At 44.7% G+C, this 24,989-nt stretch overlaps 1 protein-coding gene and 19 non-coding genes across 21 annotated transcripts; 13 read left to right on the forward strand and 7 right to left on the reverse strand.

The window, feature by feature from the left end:
- Nucleotides 1-4,495: 4,495 nt before the first annotated feature.
- On the forward strand, nt 4,496-4,577 carry trnas-aga. Its single transcript has one exon. It is a non-coding gene; the product is annotated as a tRNA-Ser (tRNA).
- A 772-nt stretch (nt 4,578-5,349) lies between these two features.
- trnae-cuc lies at nt 5,350-5,421 on the reverse strand. Its single transcript has one exon. It is a non-coding gene; the product is annotated as a tRNA-Glu (tRNA).
- Nucleotides 5,422-5,682: 261 nt separating this feature from the next.
- On the forward strand, nt 5,683-5,756 carry trnai-aau. Its single transcript has one exon. It is a non-coding gene; the product is annotated as a tRNA-Ile (tRNA).
- Nucleotides 5,757-6,011: 255 nt separating this feature from the next.
- On the forward strand, nt 6,012-6,093 carry trnas-uga. The gene has a single exon. It is a non-coding gene; the product is annotated as a tRNA-Ser (tRNA).
- Nucleotides 6,094-6,575: 482 nt separating this feature from the next.
- trnar-ucg lies at nt 6,576-6,648 on the reverse strand. Its single transcript has one exon. It is a non-coding gene; the product is annotated as a tRNA-Arg (tRNA).
- Nucleotides 6,649-6,929: 281 nt separating this feature from the next.
- trnai-aau lies at nt 6,930-7,003 on the forward strand. The gene has a single exon. It is a non-coding gene; the product is annotated as a tRNA-Ile (tRNA).
- Nucleotides 7,004-7,433: 430 nt separating this feature from the next.
- On the forward strand, nt 7,434-7,515 carry trnas-aga. Its single transcript has one exon. It is a non-coding gene; the product is annotated as a tRNA-Ser (tRNA).
- Nucleotides 7,516-8,285: 770 nt separating this feature from the next.
- trnae-cuc lies at nt 8,286-8,357 on the reverse strand. Its single transcript has one exon. It is a non-coding gene; the product is annotated as a tRNA-Glu (tRNA).
- A 261-nt stretch (nt 8,358-8,618) lies between these two features.
- Nucleotides 8,619-8,692, forward strand: trnai-aau. The gene has a single exon. It is a non-coding gene; the product is annotated as a tRNA-Ile (tRNA).
- A 255-nt stretch (nt 8,693-8,947) lies between these two features.
- trnas-uga lies at nt 8,948-9,029 on the forward strand. Its single transcript has one exon. It is a non-coding gene; the product is annotated as a tRNA-Ser (tRNA).
- A 482-nt stretch (nt 9,030-9,511) lies between these two features.
- trnar-ucg lies at nt 9,512-9,584 on the reverse strand. Its single transcript has one exon. It is a non-coding gene; the product is annotated as a tRNA-Arg (tRNA).
- A 281-nt stretch (nt 9,585-9,865) lies between these two features.
- Nucleotides 9,866-9,939, forward strand: trnai-aau. Its single transcript has one exon. It is a non-coding gene; the product is annotated as a tRNA-Ile (tRNA).
- Nucleotides 9,940-10,369: 430 nt separating this feature from the next.
- On the forward strand, nt 10,370-10,451 carry trnas-aga. The gene has a single exon. It is a non-coding gene; the product is annotated as a tRNA-Ser (tRNA).
- A 770-nt stretch (nt 10,452-11,221) lies between these two features.
- trnae-cuc lies at nt 11,222-11,293 on the reverse strand. Its single transcript has one exon. It is a non-coding gene; the product is annotated as a tRNA-Glu (tRNA).
- Nucleotides 11,294-11,554: 261 nt separating this feature from the next.
- Nucleotides 11,555-11,628, forward strand: trnai-aau. Its single transcript has one exon. It is a non-coding gene; the product is annotated as a tRNA-Ile (tRNA).
- A 255-nt stretch (nt 11,629-11,883) lies between these two features.
- trnas-uga lies at nt 11,884-11,965 on the forward strand. Its single transcript has one exon. It is a non-coding gene; the product is annotated as a tRNA-Ser (tRNA).
- Nucleotides 11,966-12,447: 482 nt separating this feature from the next.
- On the reverse strand, nt 12,448-12,520 carry trnar-ucg. The gene has a single exon. It is a non-coding gene; the product is annotated as a tRNA-Arg (tRNA).
- Nucleotides 12,521-12,801: 281 nt separating this feature from the next.
- Nucleotides 12,802-12,875, forward strand: trnai-aau. Its single transcript has one exon. It is a non-coding gene; the product is annotated as a tRNA-Ile (tRNA).
- A 430-nt stretch (nt 12,876-13,305) lies between these two features.
- trnas-aga lies at nt 13,306-13,387 on the forward strand. Its single transcript has one exon. It is a non-coding gene; the product is annotated as a tRNA-Ser (tRNA).
- An 857-nt stretch (nt 13,388-14,244) lies between these two features.
- On the reverse strand, nt 14,245-24,196 carry ipo8 (importin 8). Of its 2 annotated transcripts, none has more exons than XM_026363888.1 (25): nt 23,959-24,196; nt 22,877-22,958; nt 21,620-21,776; nt 21,363-21,521; nt 21,015-21,171; nt 20,805-20,894; nt 20,606-20,700; nt 20,436-20,520; nt 20,200-20,334; nt 19,985-20,084; nt 19,670-19,746; nt 19,435-19,551; nt 19,244-19,333; nt 18,983-19,148; nt 18,423-18,583; nt 18,204-18,329; nt 18,012-18,087; nt 17,259-17,384; nt 17,061-17,158; nt 16,876-16,971; nt 16,462-16,682; nt 16,115-16,320; nt 15,383-15,604; nt 15,165-15,294; nt 14,245-15,003 (listed from the first exon to the last, which is right to left on the reverse strand). In XM_026363888.1, coding segments are annotated over exons 1-25 (3,057 nt in total). In that variant the 5' UTR covers nt 24,043-24,196; the 3' UTR covers nt 14,245-15,002. The 2 variants fall into 2 exon arrangements, with proteins under 2 accessions (XP_026219673.1, XP_026219674.1); XM_026363889.1 differs by having other exon boundaries at nt 18,021-18,087; nt 23,959-24,195.
- Between the last annotated feature and the right edge of the window lie 793 nt (nt 24,197-24,989).

Here is a 24,989-nt window from a genome sequence, read left to right on the forward strand (position 1 = left end):
GGATAAACCCATCAGAATTTGGGATTCAAAGGTCAAGGTTACGCCCATGCTATATCTCAGAAATACTTAGAGGGAATTTCTTTATATCTGCTATAAACGTTCACTTTGAATGCTGGAGGCATGTCTTTTTTTTTTTTTTTTTTTTTGGTCCAACTTTGTAGTTTAAGTCCTTGTTTATCTCACTTAAAAATATGTAATGTAATAGTGTACTTTTAGTACAGTACACGTACTTCTCTTTGCTCTGACCTCACCCATACATTGATCGGTTGTCCCCATCCAGTCTAAATGCTGCCACTACATTGTCAGACCACATCTCTGTCATCCCTGCCACTCATTTCCTGTATGTCTGGCCCAGCGTTGTCAACGTCACTAGGGCAAAACCTCATGTGCTCATGTTTGGCCTTGGTTTATTCCAAGGTTGGTCTGCTTTGCTTTCTGTCTTCAGCATTTAGACAGAAACACCTGCAGCGAGGTAGGCCTGCATGTCCTTATGAAGCCCTTATCTTTATTCGTCACATCAGTTATCCAGTGCTCTGCATGAATCGCCAGAGACCCAGGAAGGCACGATAATGAAACACCTGTTCACTCCATTTCCATCTTTCTTTCCTGTTCTTGCAGCTTCCAGTTGAGCGACAAGGGGAACTGCCAAGAGGAACCATGTACCATCAACTGTTTGAAATGCAAGTGTACCACCAAACACGTCTTTGCAATATTTCAGACGGTGTTCTCTTTCATTGTTTCATATTCTGTTGGTTAAAGCAGTCAAATATCTTGAGAAACTGAAGCACAACAGCCTATTCAGCTATTTAGTTTATCAATTTATTTGGCTGAATCAGTAGCTATTAGCAGTTGTGTAAATTTATTGTCCTTAGAGTTAGTGTCCTAACCCTAGGGTCACTCTATTAGATCTGTGTTCACTGGTGACTGAAAGCAGCATTGTTAGCTCAGTTGTGACATCGAGTACTTTCTGATTAAAAGCTCACTAAAACAGAGCAAAAGACAAACGCCATGGGCTCATTTGAGATGCACTGTACCTCGCCTAGAAAACAGACGAGAGCAGGCGGCTTTCTAACTTTTCTAACTTAGCAGCATTCAAATTGCTGTTTGTGCTGGAGGACATAAACACTCACATCCTGTGAAGCCGAAAACAGATTAAATAAAATCTTATTTGTCCTGTTTATGGTTCAACCTCTTTTTCTATGAAACCATCCAATCAGATGTTAGATCAAGAGATTCCTGTCATGCCCTGAGGTCTTGTAGTCAGTGGGGAGCAACTGCAGGACCTGGCTCCAGAATCTGCGTCAGAGGTCCCAAGTCTGTCCAAGATCCAGTATCACTGAGTAACTGAGCCAATCCAGAGTCCAACACATATCTGGCGAGGGGCAGAGACTCGCAGACTTGCTTATAAAGGGACAGGGAGACAGGTGAGCAGAAACAGGGTAATTGGTTGAGAGTGGAGTGGAGAGGGAGAGAACGGGAAGAGGACCATATGAGGAGAGAGGGAAACAGGCAGGAAGACCAGTGATAATATATTAATAATATTGAAAGTACAAACTAGTTTAGTCAACTAATTGCACTTATTTCATTTGAACTGTGAAACAATGAATTATTTAGTAATTAGAGAGCTGTAATTTACTAGGTTACCAAATAAATATATTTGATTGTCACTTATCAAATCATGTACTAACTGGGATTTAGAAAAGAGATATCTCATATATAACAGTCCACATTTAATTGTTATCTTTCTATTTTGTTCTGTAAGAGGAGTCTTTATGAATTGCTGCTCTTGTGTTGGTTTTTGGTACTTATAATATAGGAGAATAATTTTAAAGTGTGGCTTTGCAGGTGAGTGGCACAATCTAGCCCTAACTGATGATGGCCAGTGACCAGTTCTTTTATTTTTTGCTGTGGACTGAAAACTGAAAATCAAAAGATGAATAAAAAGGTGCTATTTTCTAACTTGTGTATCAGATTCAAATGTAAACACCTGGAAATAAAAGTGAAAATGTTGATCTTTTGTGTCATATTCATATTTTGATGTTAAACCCAAATGCTTTCAGTGTACAGAAAACATCAAGGAACTGTCCTCAATAGTCCAATACCTTTGTATGTGCAGTTGTCCAACAACAATGGCCCCAATCAATTGTACAGAAACAATCAAGATGTGCACAGAGAAGATGGAGCTGAAGCCATTTATACCTGCTTTGGTTGACCCAATAATGTTGATCAAAGCTTATTGCTTATGTTGTCATATGACATATACATGAGGAATAGAAAAAAGGTATCTGTAGTATCTGACAGCATAAAGCTGACAAGAGAGCCTTGTTCAAGTGTTCGCCTCCAGACTCTGGAGAAATCTACTTTTAAAGTCATCTGTCAACACATTTTTACAGTGAATTAGAGTAAATTATATTTTTTAGGGTTTTAATTAGTTATATTTATTATGCCTGAAGGAAGTGAACGTACTCCACTGTGGTAATTCATTTCATCATTACAGTCTGTCGACATCCTTATTGCCACTAAACTTCTATACTCAGTGTAACACGGTAAGCCATTGGAGGCCTGTTAAATATTACCCATAGTGCTTTAGGTTGAATAGGCCATTAGAGGAAAGGGTGATTAGTCTGGCACTCAGCTATGAAGAACACAGGGATGCCTGCACTTGGACAAGCTTATCAGGGAAACAGCACAGGGGACAGGCAGTCAAAGTGACTGGACCAAGAAGACTGACACTTAAAATGCAATCACACAGAGTGATTAACAAGTGTAATGTAATTAAGTGCCACAAGAAGCAAGCTGTTGGGGAAATGACCACACTGTAAAACAATAAATTGCAGCCATTATAAAGTGAAAATAGTCAATAAAGAGAGGCTAAAAAAAGTATAGTTTAGAGGCTACTTGAAAGTTAATCCTCCTAACAGTGTCTCGCTTTTTAATCTTTCTAAAAAGGTGTCCGTTTATGGGAGCTTGTGAAATCCTTCCAGGGCTTGCACTTACTATCAGGAATATGAGCATGGGGGTAACAGGAACCTATCGTCAGTATGATAGTCTCCCAGTCCAGCCTACTGCCTGACCTCTGACCTCTGAAGGGGTTTCACTGTCAGCACTTGCCCCTGGCCTAAATTCATATCCAGCCCCCAGAGTTCCTCTGCCATTGTCTCCAGTCTTTTCTCTGATTTCTGCTGTCTCGCGGCACTGACTAAAGCCTCTTCCCTTCCCCCGTAGCTTTATTGTTTCAGTTTCCTCTGGACTCTCACCACCATCCCTAAATCAAGAATGATAATGATGTTTCTGGCCTGTTGACTCAATGTGATTAAGGGTCCTACTGTATAGAATTTTATTTAGTTATTTATGAGAGTATCAACAGGTGTCAAGACAATACCAAAAAGAGATAATAAGATACTATATATATATAGAGGGAAAAAATAGTAAAACATGTAAAAATATAATAAAATGTGCGTTTTTGAGACCACATTGTCTGATGGACAAGGCATCTGAATTTGGATCATAAGATTAACTTTACAAGTCCATTCGTGGTTGTGGCTACGATTAGTCTCGTTCTTAAGTCTACCTTCTTAAAACATGCTCAATTTACTTGAAGAAACGATGAATAGTCAATCATGTGCACTTGACAAATGTCCTATAATTTGTCAAGCTGCTACAGCAAAAGGGGAGCTCTGTCTCTCCCTACATACTGGCACCACTAGAGGAATTAGCATTTTGCATGAATACAGTTGAGGTTAGAAGTTGGGTGGGGGATTGACAAGATATGGGAAGCAGGTTTGGCAAAAGGATCAAACACTTAGAGCTACTTTTTACCACAATACACAACATACCATTACTTACATATGAATAAAATCGAACTCCAAACACTGCATTGTCACCAGCACTCAAATCATGACATACTAGTGAAAACTTCAGGAAAGTCTGAAAATATGTAATACAATAAAAACATTCAACCCTAGAAAATGGCACATACATTTTTTCCATAACCATTTGGAATGAGCAGTAGTCCAGTAGTCCAAAACTCACAAGTAAGTTCAATTGTTATAGCCAATTGCAAAAGACTTGTCTGACTGTGTTGGACAAGCAATCTGTGTCTCTAGCTCTTTGAGCACAGGGCTCCCTCTGTCAGACAGAAGTATCTACTAGCACGTTTCCGGGACCACTTAAGAGTTAGGTTGAGAAGGCGCCTGGCATTTTCTGGGCAGTGAATGTTTTTACGTATTTTCAGCCTTTACTGATGTTGGCACTAGCAGGTCATGATTTGAGTGGACATCGTCATGCAACGTCTGGTCTTGGATTTACAGGCTTCACTTTGAAAGCCACACGGCACTCAGATACAAGTCACGTGAGCTATCCGTTGATGCGGGTGTAAAGACTGCTTTGTGGAGTGCTGACGGAAAATGACTGATCTAGCCGGCTATAGGTGATTTGACCATGGGCTTGGTATGCGGATGTTCGTTTCTCCCAAACCCCCTCCGCACAGACGTGGGTAGTTGTGGCCGAGTGGTCAAGGCGATGGACTAGAAATCCATTGGGGTCTCCCCGCGCAGGTTCGAATCCTGCCAACTACGCAACGGTCACGGTTGCTTCTTGCATTTAGTTCCCCATGCACATCACTTGACCTGTGTTCGAGTCGCGGATGCATCCGTGGGCTGTGTGAAGCTGGGAAGTGTTTGAAAAAACTAATAGGCTTTGTCTATCTGGCATAACGATGATACACGGCATGGCTTCAAGACTTGTTCTCTTAAAACAAGCCTCACATAGTCCTAGCCTAGCATGCCTCTTTCAGCGCAGTGTTAGTCTGCCTTACAGGTAGCATTCTGTTTTGGTGTCAATCCAAGCCCAAGAGCAAAGACAGGCAAATGTTTCGGGCAGTGCTCCATGACAGGGCAGCGCTAAAGCCACTTTCCCAGACCTGGAATCAAACCTGCATGGCAGCAGTGAAAGCGCTGAACCTTACCCACCAGACCCCCGGGAAGGATAAAGCATTGAACGTCACTATAGTGAAGAGCACAAATACGTAACTCTCTCAAGCTTGACCTTTTGGAATGAGCAGTGGTCCTGTGTCAAAACTCACAAGTAAGTTCATTTGTCATAGCCAATTGCAATTGACTTGACTGTAAATCTCGCTCCTGCTGATAGTGATTTAAAACTTGTTGTGGTCCTCTTTTGACTACACAGCAACGGCAGTGGATCGGATGATTCCTTCGGCCTGTTCAAGCTGGAACCTTTTACATGTGTTTACTGCTGAGAGACTTTGGACACAAACCCACTGCCTGACCATAACATCGTTCTTCATACGGACAAATTTTTCTACCGAGTGTGAAAAAGGACTGAGGTGCATTCCCTGACCGGGAATCGAACCCGGGCCGCGGCGGTGAGAGCGCCGAATCCTAGCCACTAGACCACCAGGGAGCTGCCTCTGCTGTTTGGCATTATTGTCGACGTAACCCATTGTGTTATCGCTGAAACTTTCAAAGTCTTCAACAGTGGGTTGTCTCACGTGCAGAAAAAACAACTGACTCCAACTGCGTTGACATTGCGCACATGGCCCCTGAAAGTCCGCACCATGTGCTGAGTCTTTTCACACTGTTGATACACGTTGTGGATTCAGAGCTTCCTAAGCTAACCTGTTTTGTATTTTGTTACCATTCATCAAAAGTTGCTTTAAAAGTGGGCCGGTTAGCTCAGATGGTTAGAGCGTGGTGCTAATAACGCCAAGGTCATGGGTTCAATCCCCATACTGGCCATTAATGTCTGAGTCTTTTGGACAGACAATCTCTCTCTCTAGGTCCGTTGTTCCTTCATTGAGGAAAGTGCTCCTTCTGTCTGGCAAAAGTACATACCAGCAAGTTTCGGCTCTCTAGTCATTCTATAGAGAGGTCACACTTCACTTTGAAAGACACACGGCAAAATGACCTATCAAGACGGCTACGGGTGATTTGACCATGGGCTAGTTATGCAGATGTCCGTTTCTCCCCAAACCCCCTCCCAGGTAGAGGGGGGTAGTTGTGGCCGAGCGGTCAAGGCGATGGACTTGAAATCCATTGGGGGTTCCCCGCGCAGGTTCGAATCCTGCCAACTACGCAACGATCACAGTTGCTTCTTGCATTTTGTTGCCCACGAGCCTCACGTGGAAACTCGTGGAATGGTCGGAGCAACGTGTTTTTGCAAATTGTTGAAAAGGCAAATGGAAGACTTCTTGGAAGACTCTTCCACCGGCGCTGGAGCATGGTCTGTTGCCATATTGAGGATTTTTCCATGATGGGAAAAGGCTCATTTAGGTTGGCAGAAGATCCCACTGGTGTCTTTGGGGACCATTGAATTGTTGCAGTGGAAATGTAGAATTTACCCATTTTATAGCTTTTACTGATATCAGCACAAGTAAGTCATGTGGAGGTGTTCATGCAGGGACAACTGACACCGCATTTCACAATTCCAAACAGTTGGATCTTAGTACTGACACTGCATTTTGCAATTCCAAACCTGCAACCTCATCTTCTATCAGAGCACATTTTTAAGCAGTTCAGCTACTGCTTCAGATTTAACCACAAGACTGAGCAAAGGCACAACCACGAAGGGACTCGAACCCTCAATCTTCTGATCCGAAGTCAGACGCCTTGTCCATTAGGCCACGTGGTCTCACGCAGACAGTTGCTAAGTGGACTGCCTGATTAGGAAGGCGTTAACCTTTCCGAATTAAGGCAGACTTGCATGCTAATCAGAGTTTAGCTAGTCGCCTTGGCCATTGGGCAACGTGGTCTCAAAAATGCATATTCCAAGCAGACGGCTGGATTAGCTCAGCTTTAAGAAAGTAATACCCTGTGCAAATTAAAGCAGACCTGCATGCTAATAGCAAATTCCCTTTTACTCTAATCTGTTTTGTGTTTTGTTAAGATTCATCAAAGTCCGGTGCAAAAGTTGGCCGGTTAGCTCAGATGGTCAGAGCGTGGTGCTAATAACGCCAAGGTCATGGGTTCAATCCCCATACTGGCCATTGTTGTCTGACTGTGTTGGACAAGCAATCTGTGTCTCTAGCTCTTTGAGCAAAGGGCTCCCTCTGTCAGACAGAAGTATCTACTAGCACGTTTCCGGGACCACTTAAGAGTTAGGTTGAGAAGGCGCCTGGCATTTTCTGGGCAGTGAATGTTTTTACGTATTTTCAGCCTTTACTGATGTTGGCACTAGCAGGTCATGATTTGAGTGGAGATCGTCATGCAACGTCTGGTCTTGGATTTACAGGCTTCACTTTGAAAGCCACACGGCACTCAGATACAAGTCACGTGAGCTATCCGTTGATGCGGGTGTAAAGACTGCTTTGTGGAGTGCTGACGGAAAATGACTGATCTAGCCGGCTATAGGTGATTTGACCATGGGCTTGGTATGCGGATGTTCGTTTCTCCCAAACCCCCTCCGCACAGACGTGGGTAGTTGTGGCCGAGTGGTCAAGGCGATGGACTAGAAATCCATTGGGGTCTCCCCGCGCAGGTTCGAATCCTGCCAACTACGCAACGGTCACGGTTGCTTCTTGCATTTAGTTCCCCATGCACATCACTTGACCTGTGTTCGAGTCGCGGATGCATCCGTGGGCTGTGTGAAGCTGGGAAGTGTTTGAAAAAACTAATAGGCTTTGTCTATCTGGCATAACGATGATACACGGCATGGTTAAGACTTGTTCTCTTAAAACAAGCCTCACATAGTCCTAGCCTAGCATGCCTCTTTCAGCGCAGTGTTAGTCTGCCTTACAGGTAGCATTCTGTTTTGGTGTCAATCCAAGCCCAAGAGCAAAGACAGGCAAATGTTTCGGGCAGTGCTCCATGACAGGGCAGCGCTAAAGCCACTTTCCCAGACCTGGAATCAAACCTGCATGGCAGCAGTGAAAGCGCTGAACCTTACCCACCAGACCCCCGGGAAGGATAAAGCATTGAACGTCACTATAGTGAAGAGCACAAATACGTAACTCTCTCAAGCTTGACCTTTTGGAATGAGCAGTGGTCCTGTGTCAAAACTCACAAGTAAGTTCATTTGTCATAGCCAATTGCAATTGACTTGACTGTAAATCTCGCTCCTGCTGATAGTGATTTAAAACTTGTTGTGGTCCTCTTTTGACTACACAGCAACGGCAGTGGATCGGATGATTCCTTCGGCCTGTTCAAGCTGGAACCTTTTACATGTGTTTACTGCTGAGAGACTTTGGACACAAACCCACTGCCTGACCATAACATCGTTCTTCATACGGACAAATTTTTCTACCGAGTGTGAAAAAGGACTGAGGTGCATTCCCTGACCGGGAATCGAACCCGGGCCGCGGCGGTGAGAGCGCCGAATCCTAGCCACTAGACCACCAGGGAGCTGCCTCTGCTGTTTGGCATTATTGTCGACGTAACCCATTGTGTTATCGCTGAAACTTTCAAAGTCTTCAACAGTGGGTTGTCTCACGTGCAGAAAAAACAACTGACTCCAACTGCGTTGACATTGCGCACATGGCCCCTGAAAGTCCGCACCATGTGCTGAGTCTTTTCACACTGTTGATACACGTTGTGGATTCAGAGCTTCCTAAGCTAACCTGTTTTGTATTTTGTTACCATTCATCAAAAGTTGCTTTAAAAGTGGGCCGGTTAGCTCAGATGGTTAGAGCGTGGTGCTAATAACGCCAAGGTCATGGGTTCAATCCCCATACTGGCCATTAATGTCTGAGTCTTTTGGACAGACAATCTCTCTCTCTAGGTCCGTTGTTCCTTCATTGAGGAAAGTGCTCCTTCTGTCTGGCAAAAGTACATACCAGCAAGTTTCGGCTCTCTAGTCATTCTATAGAGAGGTCACACTTCACTTTGAAAGACACACGGCAAAATGACCTATCAAGACGGCTACGGGTGATTTGACCATGGGCTAGTTATGCAGATGTCCGTTTCTCCCCAAACCCCCTCCCAGGTAGAGGGGGGTAGTTGTGGCCGAGCGGTCAAGGCGATGGACTTGAAATCCATTGGGGGTTCCCCGCGCAGGTTCGAATCCTGCCAACTACGCAACGATCACAGTTGCTTCTTGCATTTTGTTGCCCACGAGCCTCACGTGGAAACTCGTGGAATGGTCGGAGCAACGTGTTTTTGCAAATTGTTGAAAAGGCAAATGGAAGACTTCTTGGAAGACTCTTCCACCGGCGCTGGAGCATGGTCTGTTGCCATATTGAGGATTTTTCCATGATGGGAAAAGGCTCATTTAGGTTGGCAGAAGATCCCACTGGTGTCTTTGGGGACCATTGAATTGTTGCAGTGGAAATGTAGAATTTACCCATTTTATAGCTTTTACTGATATCAGCACAAGTAAGTCATGTGGAGGTGTTCATGCAGGGACAACTGACACCGCATTTCACAATTCCAAACAGTTGGATCTTAGTACTGACACTGCATTTTGCAATTCCAAACCTGCAACCTCATCTTCTATCAGAGCACATTTTTAAGCAGTTCAGCTACTGCTTCAGATTTAACCACAAGACTGAGCAAAGGCACAACCACGAAGGGACTCGAACCCTCAATCTTCTGATCCGAAGTCAGACGCCTTGTCCATTAGGCCACGTGGTCTCACGCAGACAGTTGCTAAGTGGACTGCCTGATTAGGAAGGCGTTAACCTTTCCGAATTAAGGCAGACTTGCATGCTAATCAGAGTTTAGCTAGTCGCCTTGGCCATTGGGCAACGTGGTCTCAAAAATGCATATTCCAAGCAGACGGCTGGATTAGCTCAGCTTTAAGAAAGTAATACCCTGTGCAAATTAAAGCAGACCTGCATGCTAATAGCAAATTCCCTTTTACTCTAATCTGTTTTGTGTTTTGTTAAGATTCATCAAAGTCCGGTGCAAAAGTTGGCCGGTTAGCTCAGATGGTCAGAGCGTGGTGCTAATAACGCCAAGGTCATGGGTTCAATCCCCATACTGGCCATTGTTGTCTGACTGTGTTGGACAAGCAATCTGTGTCTCTAGCTCTTTGAGCAAAGGGCTCCCTCTGTCAGACAGAAGTATCTACTAGCACGTTTCCGGGACCACTTAAGAGTTAGGTTGAGAAGGCGCCTGGCATTTTCTGGGCAGTGAATGTTTTTACGTATTTTCAGCCTTTACTGATGTTGGCACTAGCAGGTCATGATTTGAGTGGAGATCGTCATGCAACGTCTGGTCTTGGATTTACAGGCTTCACTTTGAAAGCCACACGGCACTCAGATACAAGTCACGTGAGCTATCCGTTGATGCGGGTGTAAAGACTGCTTTGTGGAGTGCTGACGGAAAATGACTGATCTAGCCGGCTATAGGTGATTTGACCATGGGCTTGGTATGCGGATGTTCGTTTCTCCCAAACCCCCTCCGCACAGACGTGGGTAGTTGTGGCCGAGTGGTCAAGGCGATGGACTAGAAATCCATTGGGGTCTCCCCGCGCAGGTTCGAATCCTGCCAACTACGCAACGGTCACGGTTGCTTCTTGCATTTAGTTCCCCATGCACATCACTTGACCTGTGTTCGAGTCGCGGATGCATCCGTGGGCTGTGTGAAGCTGGGAAGTGTTTGAAAAAACTAATAGGCTTTGTCTATCTGGCATAACGATGATACACGGCATGGTTAAGACTTGTTCTCTTAAAACAAGCCTCACATAGTCCTAGCCTAGCATGCCTCTTTCAGCGCAGTGTTAGTCTGCCTTACAGGTAGCATTCTGTTTTGGTGTCAATCCAAGCCCAAGAGCAAAGACAGGCAAATGTTTCGGGCAGTGCTCCATGACAGGGCAGCGCTAAAGCCACTTTCCCAGACCTGGAATCAAACCTGCATGGCAGCAGTGAAAGCGCTGAACCTTACCCACCAGACCCCCGGGAAGGATAAAGCATTGAACGTCACTATAGTGAAGAGCACAAATACGTAACTCTCTCAAGCTTGACCTTTTGGAATGAGCAGTGGTCCTGTGTCAAAACTCACAAGTAAGTTCATTTGTCATAGCCAATTGCAATTGACTTGACTGTAAATCTCGCTCCTGCTGATAGTGATTTAAAACTTGTTGTGGTCCTCTTTTGACTACACAGCAACGGCAGTGGATCGGATGATTCCTTCGGCCTGTTCAAGCTGGAACCTTTTACATGTGTTTACTGCTGAGAGACTTTGGACACAAACCCACTGCCTGACCATAACATCGTTCTTCATACGGACAAATTTTTCTACCGAGTGTGAAAAAGGACTGAGGTGCATTCCCTGACCGGGAATCGAACCCGGGCCGCGGCGGTGAGAGCGCCGAATCCTAGCCACTAGACCACCAGGGAGCTGCCTCTGCTGTTTGGCATTATTGTCGACGTAACCCATTGTGTTATCGCTGAAACTTTCAAAGTCTTCAACAGTGGGTTGTCTCACGTGCAGAAAAAACAACTGACTCCAACTGCGTTGACATTGCGCACATGGCCCCTGAAAGTCCGCACCATGTGCTGAGTCTTTTCACACTGTTGATACACGTTGTGGATTCAGAGCTTCCTAAGCTAACCTGTTTTGTATTTTGTTACCATTCATCAAAAGTTGCTTTAAAAGTGGGCCGGTTAGCTCAGATGGTTAGAGCGTGGTGCTAATAACGCCAAGGTCATGGGTTCAATCCCCATACTGGCCATTAATGTCTGAGTCTTTTGGACAGACAATCTCTCTCTCTAGGTCCGTTGTTCCTTCATTGAGGAAAGTGCTCCTTCTGTCTGGCAAAAGTACATACCAGCAAGTTTCGGCTCTCTAGTCATTCTATAGAGAGGTCACACTTCACTTTGAAAGACACACGGCAAAATGACCTATCAAGACGGCTACGGGTGATTTGACCATGGGCTAGTTATGCAGATGTCCGTTTCTCCCCAAACCCCCTCCCAGGTAGAGGGGGGTAGTTGTGGCCGAGCGGTCAAGGCGATGGACTTGAAATCCATTGGGGGTTCCCCGCGCAGGTTCGAATCCTGCCAACTACGCAACGATCACAGTTGCTTCTTGCATTTTGTTGCCCACGAGCCTCACGTGGAAACTCGTGGAATGGTCGGAGCAACGTGTTTTTGCAAATTGTTGAAAAGGCAAATGGAAGACTTCTTGGAAGACTCTTCCACCGGCGCTGGAGCATGGTCTGTTGCCATATTGAGGATTTTTCCATGATGGGAAAAGGCTCATTTAGGTTGGCAGAAGATCCCACTGGTGTCTTTGGGGACCATTGAATTGTTGCAGTGGAAATGTAGAATTTACCCATTTTATAGCTTTTACTGATATCAGCACAAGTAAGTCATGTGGAGGTGTTCATGCAGGGACAACTGACACCGCATTTCACAATTCCAAACAGTTGGATCTTAGTACTGACACTGCATTTTGCAATTCCAAACCTGCAACCTCATCTTCTATCAGAGCACATTTTTAAGCAGTTCAGCTACTGCTTCAGATTTAACCACAAGACTGAGCAAAGGCACAACCACGAAGGGACTCGAACCCTCAATCTTCTGATCCGAAGTCAGACGCCTTGTCCATTAGGCCACGTGGTCTCACGCAGACAGTTGCTAAGTGGACTGCCTGATTAGGAAGGCGTTAACCTTTCCGAATTAAGGCAGACTTGCATGCTAATCAGAGTTTAGCTAGTCGCCTTGGCCATTGGGCAACGTGGTCTCAAAAATGCATATTCCAAGCAGACGGCTGGATTAGCTCAGCTTTAAGAAAGTAATACCCTGTGCAAATTAAAGCAGACCTGCATGCTAATAGCAAATTCCCTTTTACTCTAATCTGTTTTGTGTTTTGTTAAGATTCATCAAAGTCCGGTGCAAAAGTTGGCCGGTTAGCTCAGATGGTCAGAGCGTGGTGCTAATAACGCCAAGGTCATGGGTTCAATCCCCATACTGGCCATTGTTGTCTGGCTGTGTTGGACAAGCAATCTGTGTCTCTAGCTCTTTGAGCAAAGGGCTCCCTCTGTCAGACAGAAGTATCTACTAGCACGTTTCCGGGACCACTTAAGAGTTAGGTTGAGAAGGCGCCTGGCATTTTCTGGGCAGTGAATGTTTTTACGTATTTTCAGCCTTTACTGATGTTGGCACTAGCAGGTCATGATTTGAGTGGAGATCGTCATGCAACGTCTGGTCTTGGATTTACAGGCTTCACTTTGAAAGCCACACGGCACTCAGATACAAGTCACGTGAGCTATCCGTTGATGCGGGTGTAAAGACTGCTTTGTGGAGTGCTGACGGAAAATGACTGATCTAGCCGGCTATAGGTGATTTGACCATGGGCTTGTTATGCGGATGTTCGTTTCTCCCAAACCCCCTCCGCACAGACGTGGGTAGTTGTGGCCGAGTGGTCAAGGCGATGGACTAGAAATCCATTGGGGTCTCCCCGCGCAGGTTCGAATCCTGCCAACTACGCAACGATCACAGTTGCTTCTTGCATTTTGTTGCCCACGAGCCTCACGTAGAAACTCGTGGAATGGTCGGAGCAACGTGTTTTTGCAAATTGTTGAAAAGGCAAATGGAAGACTTCTTGGAAGACTCTTCCACCGGCGCTGGAGCATGGTCTGTTGCCATATTGAGGATTTTTCCATGATGGGAAAAGGCTCATTTAGGTTGGCAGAAGATCCCACTGGTGTCTTTGGGGACCATTGAATTGTTGCAGTGGAAATGTAGAATTTACCCATTTTATAGCTTTTACTGATATCAGCACAAGTAAGTCATGTGGAGGTGTTCATGCCAACTACAACCCCATACTGGCCATTTGATAATCAATCTGTGTCTCTAGGTCTGTTTCATTAAATTGAGTGTGTTGATGCAGTTATCAATAATTTCTATTTCTATCATGGATATTAAGTCACCCAATATAATGAATTTATCTGCACCAAGAAATAAGTCAGATAGAACGGCTTGAGAATGAATTGCTGCTTCTTGTTGTTGTTTTTCTTAGCTGCTGTTCTTTTCTCTCTCCTCTTTCCACCCACCCAAACCGGACGTCTCTCCTGGTGCTTGCTTAAATGTTGCTGTTGGGTTTTTTTTTATATAATTCTGTATACAGTTATATTTTGTAAGGTCTTGAACCTTAAACAACGTGCCTTGACATGACTTCTGTTGTGAAAAAATTTGCAGTAAAGCAAGTGGATGCCATGTTTTAGTCCAGCTAGTCTACGTTGCATATTATGGCTTAAACAACATATTTGGTGTGTGGTAAAGAGATAGGTAATAACAAGAACAACTCTAAAAAATGTTAACATGAACTTTTATCTTTTTCTTAATTTAGTTTTGAAAACTCTTACAAAAACAAAACCTAGGGACAAACAGAAAGACAAATGCTTCTCTTGAGCCCCCCCCCCTTCCCATTATACATTTCAAATTATGCATGACATCATAGTTGGTAGTTGGAGGTCCTTGACCTTTACCTTTACCATATTGTCTGTCCGCAGTTTGTATACAAGGCACCCTGACAGAAATTGGGCTGCTCTTGAACAGCATAGGTGTTTGCTTCATGAAATGATAAAAAGTGTTCAACTACAGTGAAACAAAGACAAGCCTTTACAGTACGTCCAAACATACACACTCTGACGTGTTTTTTTTTTTTTTGTTTGTTTGTTTGTTACAGTTTTCCAGATGAGCACGCAAATATCATTACTTACATAGGATTGTACAAAGAACTGCACTGTACAAGAACTAAGAATCATTTTGCTGGTCAGAGACATTTATAATTATAATGCAGACCTATCTCGGGAGTCCACAAAAACACACACAGGCTAGCAGTCCTGTCCTGGTGATAGGAATATTCCAGTAGGAGCTGTGGTTCTATACAGTGCTCCAGATCCAAAACGGAGGTTCCAATTCCAATCCAGCCCCTCATCATCCATCTGATGGCATCCTGAGACCTGGTTTAGCGGGTTCCTTTAACTATAACATGGTCCAATCTGGACTGAGATCATTCAGAGTTGAGTGAAATCCACACGAGGTCAAGTCAGACCAGCCTCTCTCTTCTTCACCCATCTCTTCTGCCTGCCCCTAGTGTTCTGGAAAACACAAGATTTAGTTATGTCAATACCCATGTAGGCCTTAACACGTTTTATACAATACTGTTTTAAAAGTCCTCTCTAGTTTATTCAGTGTGATCCCACATTTCTGACTGTTTTCCACTAGTTTTGCATTTGGTTAAGGTCAGATTGTCTCTCACCACTGGCCCTTAGCGGCGGTGCTCCTCCTCTGTTGTGAGATGCTGTAGATCTCCTGCAGCTGTTTCTTCTGGTCGTCACTGAGAGGAGCTGTTAAACACTGGTACCAGGCTGCATCAGTGTTCTGGACCCCTGAGACACACACACACACACATAGAAAGAGGCTTTTGTGCAGTTGTGGCCTTTATTGCTTTTATGGTTTTTTTGAAAGATGACTTACTAAGCAGAGCTGAAGTGAAGAACTGATACTCGTCCTCTCCATTGTCATAGTCAAGAGGCGTGCTGTACTCCTCCAGGGGCGTTCCCTCAAAGCCGTCATCGTCCCAGTAGTCATCTTCATCTTCGTCGTCATCCTCACAGCCCTGGACTGTTGGCACGCTGGACTGCTGCTGCATGGCGCTACGATTCTCACTCACTTCATCTTCATCACTGGGAATCTCCTCTGCCAACACAGGAAATATGCATGACGATGAGTTTCCTTACACACCATGACTGAAAGCACATTTCAAAGCAGAATCTGTTCAACTTTGATTTCAACAAAACATAAGCGTTTCTATTAGCAACACACTATTCCGAACCATTTAATGGGGTGAAATCGATGCATTTTAAAAACCATGCCGCAGGAGAAAAACCCCTAGCTGTCACTTTATTTATCAGCCTGCCCCACAAGCAGGAGACGAGGTTTAGAAATCTAATTCCTTTACGCTTGACGGAAGCAAATTAGAGCCCGTGGGGGTAAGAAAGTAAATGTACTGCAGCTAATTTGAGCTTGGGGCTGAACAAGGATTCAAGCAGTTGGAGATCTATTTGAGAATGGAGAATCTCATTTCATTATTGTTACTAAGCCAATTTCTGCCCTCGTCTGTGCTTCCTGTCCGTCTTTATTCATTCTTCTTTTGAGTTTTCCCCTGTTCAACATTATTCTTTCGCCCATTCTCTAATCCTTTCTCACCGTTTTGGTCTTCATCCTGAGGACCTGTGCGAGCTAGTAGGTCCGGTTTGTTGATGAGGCGGGAGGCGTAGTGGTGCTTGAGGCCCAGGAAGAGGAGCAGGATCGAGGGGACAATCTGGGTGGCAACTCCCTCGAGCGCTGGCGGCCGGCAGGGCAGCTCCAGCAGGACGCTTAGCCCGATGATACACATCTTCCGATCATGGAGTCTGAGGAGAGAATTGATTCAATTTTTCTTTAAATAATCTACAAAGGTCCAAAATAAAACATCTTTCTCACATTGTAATCGACCTGGATTGAACTGCCAGACGAAAACTGCAATTTAACCAGTTAAAAAGCCTCCACCTCACCCCAAGAAGAATTCAGTGTCATTCATCCACTGGTTGATGAAGTGGGCAGTAATCGGCTGTGGGTTGTGTGGGAAATGCATGTTGTCCAGTGTATGGAAGAGTAGGGCTGGGTTGTAGTAAAGAGCAGCAATGGCCACCTGCAGGCACATGGTCCTCAGCTCACTGGACTTCACCCCCCTCATCAAACGCTCCAGCACTGCCTCCACAAACAGAGGGATGCACTGCAAGAGGGAAACACATCAATTGAACTCACATACTTGTTTATTTGTGTTTGTTGGAACCTGTAGAGTACCAGTAGAGTACCAGTTACCAATGTCATCCACATTTGCATTTGCAGTTATTGAACAACGAGCAGGTCTAAAGCCTGCGTGCTGTCAACAAAGGGAAAAGACTCAGCATGGAGATGTTTCTGACCTGGTCGATGCCTCTGCCTCTGCACTGCAGGATAATGACCTCCAAGAGTTTGGCAGCGTGACACTCTGCGTCCTCACCTGCATCCACAGTCAGCACCTGCAAGAGGTCGAAGGTTAGAAAGCCTAGTCAAGACTTGGCAGCAGCTACGGAAACAAGATCTTTATTGAGACATTTATGTTTCTGACCTTTTTGCACATGCTATAGATGACCTCCAAGTGTTTCGGGTTGGACAGGAGCATATCTGTGTCCACAGTAACATAGTTGTGCAAAAGAGGCATCATATCTGTAATACAAACACGGACCATCAGCAACATGCCTAACACATTTGCAGGGACACTGCAAAAACAGTAATTATGATGCATCAGATTCTGTGTGTTAGCTACCTGTGAAGTAGTCAAAGCAGTCGTGCTGGAAGACTTCGTATAAGACGCCCAGCAGCTGCCACATCGACGGCGAGATGGTCTGACAAGTGAGGCCAAACGCCAGAGACAGGATCTCCTCGTAGAATTCTGCAGGGAGGCCAAGAGATCCTCATGATCACTAATATCACTAAAGGTGAATAATGTCACCTAGTTCGGCAGTGTGTGCTACTTTTAAAAAGGTTTTGAATAGCAGCAACACGAATGAATAGAACTACTTTCATTCTATCTACTGGACTGAGCTGTAGTATTCTGGACTTGTAATGGGGACCCACAACATGAATAATATATATTGTTAATAATAACTGGTTTTTCATTGCTACTGTGTCTATACTGCAAGAAAGGAAGAGACGGCAGTAATACCCTATTCACTACTTCAGTGTCATTATGGAAATTTCACTTATACAGTACATTAAGCTCTTCCTCCTCAAGGATTCATACAATAAAGTGAGGGCTACAGAGCACACCTTTAATCCATTCAATACCAAAGACAGAAAAAGCCCAGTTATCAGTTAATCCCCTGCATGGAAAAGTGCTCCACTAGCCAGGTTTATACAAACAAAACACACACACAGATCCACTGTCTATCTCATTATCTCAGATCAGTGTTAAATGTTCAATTATTTTTTTCCCATATTGTGAAAAAATATAAGTGGAATGAAAGTGTGTGTGAGTGTGTACATGTAAAAAAACACTGGACTGCCATCGCACACACACCTGCCATACCTATGATGGGCTTCTGCAAGACTAGGCCGATCACCTGCAAACAGATCCCCTCCAGCTGCTGAGTGATCTGAGACAAGAAAAAAAAAAAAGAAAAACTATCAAACGTCACGTTACACGAACCTTCGACAGAGAACGCAACTCCTGTGAGGTCAGTGTGAGTGTGTGTGTGTATGTGTGCGAGACCTCCTTGTGGTCCTCCATGACAGTGAGGATGGTGTCAATGGTGCTGAGGATGCCGAGGGCCATGACAGTCTTGTCCTCATTTTCTTCGTACTCCTCACTCTGAAGGACCCTGATGAAGATCTCAGCCTGCAGAGAGAGAACACGCACACCCAGAGGTTACGTACTAATTTCAATGAGCTAGATTAATTTGGCACAAGAATTGCTGGTATCACTTCCTACCAGGTTCTGTGTCATGTCCACAGCGATGGCGGCCACCTCCTGGTTGTACTCACAGATCATCTTCTGAATGACGTTGGTCAGGTCATCATTCTCCGTCTCTTTCACCACGTGCAGAAGCTCCTGCATGACGGGCCGGATGTACGGCCTGATGTACAACTTGGCTACACACACACACACACACACACACACACACACACACAATGACATAGTAATATTTGTGAAAAATCTGATAAATCTTATCAAATCTGAAAAAAGAAAAGCGTTTAAGTGAGGTTTAATTGTGTACTGCACCTATGCAGGACACATACACTTAGGGGAGCAAATCAAGGTGTTAAACATTTATTTAAATTATTCAATTTAATGTAGAAGTGTTACTGCTACATAGCTTATAAATAGCTTAAATGGTTTAAAAAGGTCTGCAAACAATAAATTAATGCTTAATTAGAAAATTAATATAGGACTGAAATATTTTATTTTGAAATTCCATCTATCTTTCAAATGTTGCAGTTTCAAATGTTATGTTAGACTTGACTATCCCATGTTGCAATTCCTCCACAGACCTTGTTCCTGGTTGCTAACCAGCGTCTGCAGAGCGATGGCAGCCTCCACCTTGACGGGCATCTCTTTGTCATCGATTAAGTCCTGCTTGACCAACTCGACCGCGTTCCTCAGCACCAGGTCGTCATGGAAACGCAGCGGGCTGAAACAGTGCAGCACCCAACACGACTGCTCGAAAAAAAAAACACACACACACCAAATTTCAGTAAAAAAAATAAACTAAAAGATTAACCCAGTGAAGAAGATTGGAGGGATTCACTCACTCTGGCCCGCAGGTAACCCATCGGAGAGTTGAGCAGAGGGAAGACATAGTTTTGCAGCATTAGTTCCATTTGCTCCCTGTACATCCGCTTCTGTGGGACAACACATGCACACGCAGCTTTAAAAATGACAGTGACAATCCTTTTCTACAGGAAAACTAAACAGGAAAGCTGCGTCTGTAGAGTAGACATACCTTCAGTAACAGCTCAGCCAGAGCTCCAATGCAGTGCAGTGCTCCATCCTTCCTTCGGGGGTCAGAAGAGGGGTCCATCAGTATCTGGTGACAGAACTCCATCATCTGGGGAAGTACCTGCCAAGAAGGAAGCACAGAGGTTAGACTCAGTGTGATGAAATACCTGAGAGTGTCTGTGGCTGAAACACCCCAGTGCTTGTTCCATGTTGACCTGTACTAAAATGCTGCTCCTCACCTCCTTCCTTTTGCGGGCAGCTTTACACAAAAGGCTCTGAGCGGCGGTGGCCGGGAGGGCGTGGTCGTCATAGAGATCTGCAACACAGTCAAACACTAGGTCTCGCGAAGAACAGGATCAAACAACATGGCGGACATCCTTCCTCCACTACTAAATACAATGGCAGAGATGCAGCTGAAAGGTCACGACCACAACGTGTGCACCAAGAACAAAAGCCACTTTCTAGAAGCTTGTAGTCCAACAAGTTACTGTACATGACTGTCTCACTGATGTAAATGAAATCCAGAGGTGTGTAAGAGGTGAATGAATACTCACTGAATTTCATGTGGATGTACTCATACGGGTCTTCCTGCCAGAGCTTCTCATCCTCGTCTTTGTAACACATGAGAGGAAAGATGACCTCCTGGCTTATAGTCTGTAGGAAGTGAAAAACCGTAACTAGTGATTAAAGAACAGGTTCGCATATATTTCGAGTGTGTCTTAAAAAGTAATTGATGCCACGTTGCAACGCCCTCCTTGCTTTTTCCTACCTGCATGTGCGGCTTCATCTGTTTCCAGGTCAGAGAGTGCGACAGGCCTTGATTGAGGTAGTTGAGGCACTGCTGCAGGACGCGAGGGGTGACGTACTGTTTCTGCCGGTGCTGGTCAACCACTTTCAGCAGGACCTGGAGGGATACAGGGGAAGAAAAGGTTAGTCAGAACCTGGGCAGCAAATAAAACAGAACACCTAAAGCAACGTCCTGAGGTTTGGGTTTCACTTGCTGACCTGCTGTATGCCCACTGCATATGTCTTGAGGAAAAAGTCTGCAAACTCGTAGTACTCCTTTGTCACATTGCCAGGACTTCCATACCTGTAAAGAACGTGAACAGAAGCTAATGTCACGATGCAAACTACAAAGCTCGTTCGTGATGATACGAGAGCCTCCTTGGACTCACCGCTCAAACAGTCTGGTGATGATGCGCATGGCCCACTTCTTACACTTCCACCATGCCAGCTCAGGGCGGTCGTCTTCATCAACCTCGAGTGTTTCCTAACAGACACATACATTTTACCCTCACTTCTATGTAATAAAATTTATTACCTCCAGATCATTTTTATAGGTAGCTACACGATTCATGTGTGTATGTGTCTTACAGCAGGAACGTCTCGATCCATTATAGCTCGCAGGATTTCCATCCACTGAGTCATCACTGTGTTGTTGATCAACTGGAGAGGCAGCGAGTACTACAGGACAAGTAATCAAGTAGAAGTGGTCAGCATAGAGTCTGAATGTTCACACTTTCTAAATCCTCCACCCACTGTTCTTGGCTTTCATCGTGCCTTGACATGCATACACAGACACACCTGGACAAGAGCATGGAAGATCTTGAGGATCTGTTTTTGGATGAGGACTGAGAAGATGGTGGAGTCAGCCAGCAGCTGGCTGATAAGCTGCTGAATCCTCAACAGGAAGATCTGCATGGCTGCAAGCAACGGCTCCCTTTCATCTGCCTTCCTGTACCTGAAGTAAACGTTCACACAGATTGTCTTCAAAAAAACAACAACAACACATGTCCTGATCATCAAGAAGATAAAGACAGACCAACAGAGCATGACAGAACTGCATAGATACACCTTTGGATTGGAAATCTGGAAATGTTAATTGCCATCTCGTGATAAGGTGGGACAGAGATGCATAAACAAGTTACTCACTCGTAGGTCTTGACCAGCTGGTAGAGAGCCAGCAGGCTGCCATACCAGCTGCCGCTGTTCTGCGTCTGCAGGTACATGCTGATCTTATCAACAATGGCGGTCCAGCGGCCGGGAAAGTCGTGCTTAATGATGGCTCGTAGACACATGGTCAACTGGGCGCTACGGACAGTACATAAACACACAAAGTCACTAACTGCATGAGCCAGATTAGGTTATTTATTGTTGGTGTGTGTGTGTGTGTGTGTGTGTGTGTGTACCGTATGGACTCTGGACAGCGGATGATGCCTTCCACAATGTTGTCTCTGATCTGCTGCCGGTCATTCTCATGGATGTTGAAGGGAAAGATGACCTCCCCCAGAGACGGCTCGCGGTCCTGCCAGTATTGACTCACCATGTTCTTCAGGTAGATGGCCGCTACACACACACACACACACACACACACACACACACACACACACACACACACACACACACACACACACACACACACATTTTGTATGGCAGTCAGTGTGAGGACACTCATTAACATAATGCGTTACCTAGCCCCCTACTGTCGCGTACACCATGCTTATCCACTCTGTTTTTAATTTTTAATTTATTACATGTCCTGCCTACCAAAACCTAATTCTAACCCTAAAACCTAATCTTGGATCAAGTCCTACAGTATCCATCTGGGTGAACAGGGGCACATTGGCTCTTCACAGGTGTGCTCTGCCTTCTTCTGATCTCTATCTACCTTAAACCACGTCCCTAGACGCCATCATCCATTTGTACAGCTACCACTGCTGTTCTGATGACACACAGCTCTTATCATCCAAACCAGCAGATGACTCTACAGTCTGTCAGACACTATCTCTCTGACTTCTCTGCTTGGATGAGAGACATCTTCAAGTTCTTCTTCTTCCATCCAGACCTTCCAGACAGCAGAGCACCAGCATGCATCCTCATCACTTGTCTCCTCAAAGTCTGCAATCACTGACGACCTAGGAAACTCTGCTAACCTCCTCCACTTCCCAGTCATCAAGGTTTTTCCTCTACAACAGCACATTTTTACCTTTAGCATTCTACTCCAGGTGTACAATCCCTATCTCCCTCTGCATTTGCAAGAAAATGGTGTCTTGTGGTCTCTACATAACATAGAAAAATGCCTTTTCAGTTTAGTTGTCCCACAATGGTGGAAGGAGCTGTCTAACTCAGCACCCTCAGTCCCAGTATTCAAAAAGCTGACTTCCAATGCAATTAATAAAAAGAATAAACAAAACAAAATTATCTCTTATATGGCTCTTTTGTTTCGAGAAACTAAAATTTCAACTTCTCACGACCTTTTGCTTCAAAGGTCCCTGACTTGTTGCTGCTTTGCATCTCACTCGCAAGTTGCTTTGCATAAAAGTGTCTCCCAAAAGACTGAATGTAGAAGTAAATTAAAATGTTGTGGATTTTTAATATATAGCTGTGGAAAATCGTTCAGCAGTGACATGACAACAGCAGTGAGCATGGCTTCCTGGACTGTTTACCTGCTTGGCGAACGGGAAACTCCACCTGCTCGGACACGATGATCTGAAGCAGGGTCGGGGCGAAGTTGATGATCTTGTAGGACTGAAACACACAGAGCAGACTTGATGAGAAACAACCAGAAGAGGACGGATAACTAACCAACGCTTTCCTGAACGCAGCCGGAAGTGTGGCTGCAGTTTCCATTCGTGCGTGCACGAGCTGATAAAACGAAAATCTAAATATCTCATGTATTTTCATGTGTGCACATGATAAGAGCGCGTTGAATGGTAACATTGTTATAACATATAAGACTCATCTTACACCAACTATTCTGCATCCTTAGATATTAATAACAGGGCTTATTAATGAACACCTGCTGTCTACAGACTAGAATAATTACAGCCCACAAAGGAGAGACATAAACAGGACTGAAATACAGTGTGTAAATTAAGAAATACAACAATCCAACTATTTTCCATGTCATAATATATCACAATAAAACAGTGAAATTACATAAACATGGTGTAAATATCCAGATTTAGGAACCAAACTGTTATGTAAAGGCAGGTTTCTGTGGGATATTTCTGAATGGTTGACAGGTAACATTTTCCAGCACATGATGCTGCATTAAATCACATTTATCTCAATGTGATGTTGTGTGTTGTGATGTTTTCGTTCATCACAGCCTATTTGTTGCAGCGGCTGGTTTTAGCATTACAGCACAACATACTGTGACATATGTGGCAAACTGTTTTCTATCAACTTATAGCGGCTGATATGAGAAAGCTGAGGTCCCACTGGTGCTGAGGGGTCATGATGATGATGTTGATGATGATGATGATGATGTGTTTCCCCATTGTTCTCCGCTGGCTGCCCTCAGTGTGGGGAACACTTTGGTCAAACTGCTGATCACAGGCCTGATATAAACTGGCGAAATCATGGCTGCACATTCACCGATCACCAACACACGGCCTGCCCTCGTCCACAAACACCGGTGTCATTTCGTGTCCAGGGTGCCCCTCCACCCCTCCCCGAGAAAAGAAAAAAGAAAAACAACCAAACAACCAAAACAAAAACCAACCAACTCCTTGAGCTCACCCACCTGATTGAGTTCATTCTCCGCCGCTATCCGCAGATTTGGGTCGATCGTCCCCTTCAGAGCCTGGATTATCCGGTTGGGATCCATGTGTGATCGGTTCCGCGGTCCTTTCTGCGGTTTTACGATCACATACGTGTAGCGTTAGCTCGCGTCCCTGCTCTGAATCGAGCCAAGCGTTGTGGATCTTGTGCGCTGCGACAAACATCCGCTTTGCAAACAAAACTTCCGCTCCTGAACTTTCAAAATAAAACTCCCATTGGCCGGAAACTCGTTATGCACGTGCTGGCGCGTTTATCTTGAAGGCCGATTCACTGTTCACCCTGTCAAACCTTGACGAGCTTTACGAAAGCCGTGGGCCTCCGCCGTTTTACCGGCGAGCAGCTGTCGGTGGACGTAAAGCCAAGCGGACTCAGTTTACGGTGTTCCTGCTCTTCCTCGCCACCGTCATAAGTGGTAGCGCGTTGGACGCGTTGCTGCCACCTCGGGTACCGACGCGGTACTGCAGGCTCTGACCTGACATGAAGATGACATAGGCAACAACAAAGTTGATCCAATTTGGTGCCACTGCATCTCAAACTACTTTTTAATTCATTGCTGACGTTTTTACTTCAACTGTATAAAAGCTGTACTTACTGCTGTCTAACATTCTTGTTGGATTATGAAAACCGTGTTAAGATTTGGAACTCTTACAGCCATTGATGTTTCCTAGTGGCCACTTACTCTCATACACATTACTAATTAGAGTTGTGTGCACCAAGAATATCCAGAAGTCAGCAATTATTTTTGGCAACACTAGTAATTAGTGATTAATGTGGTACAGATGTCCCATTTGATACTATACAGGGGGCTAATGACCTACTTTACACTGCCAACAGCCAGAAGGGTTCAATCAACATTTTGGCTGTCATGTCATCAATCTTTATAAACTACGGTACAGATAATCATGATGCCTACAGTAGGAATCATGTTGATTTTGGTAATCCCTCCTTTAGCATCACCAGGATTTAACACTAGATGGATAACACTTGGTAAAC

The sequence above is a fragment of the Anabas testudineus genome, chromosome 23 (assembly GCF_900324465.2).
Source record: "Anabas testudineus chromosome 23, fAnaTes1.2, whole genome shotgun sequence".
NCBI classification, from domain to species: Eukaryota; Metazoa; Chordata; class Actinopteri; order Anabantiformes; family Anabantidae; genus Anabas; species Anabas testudineus.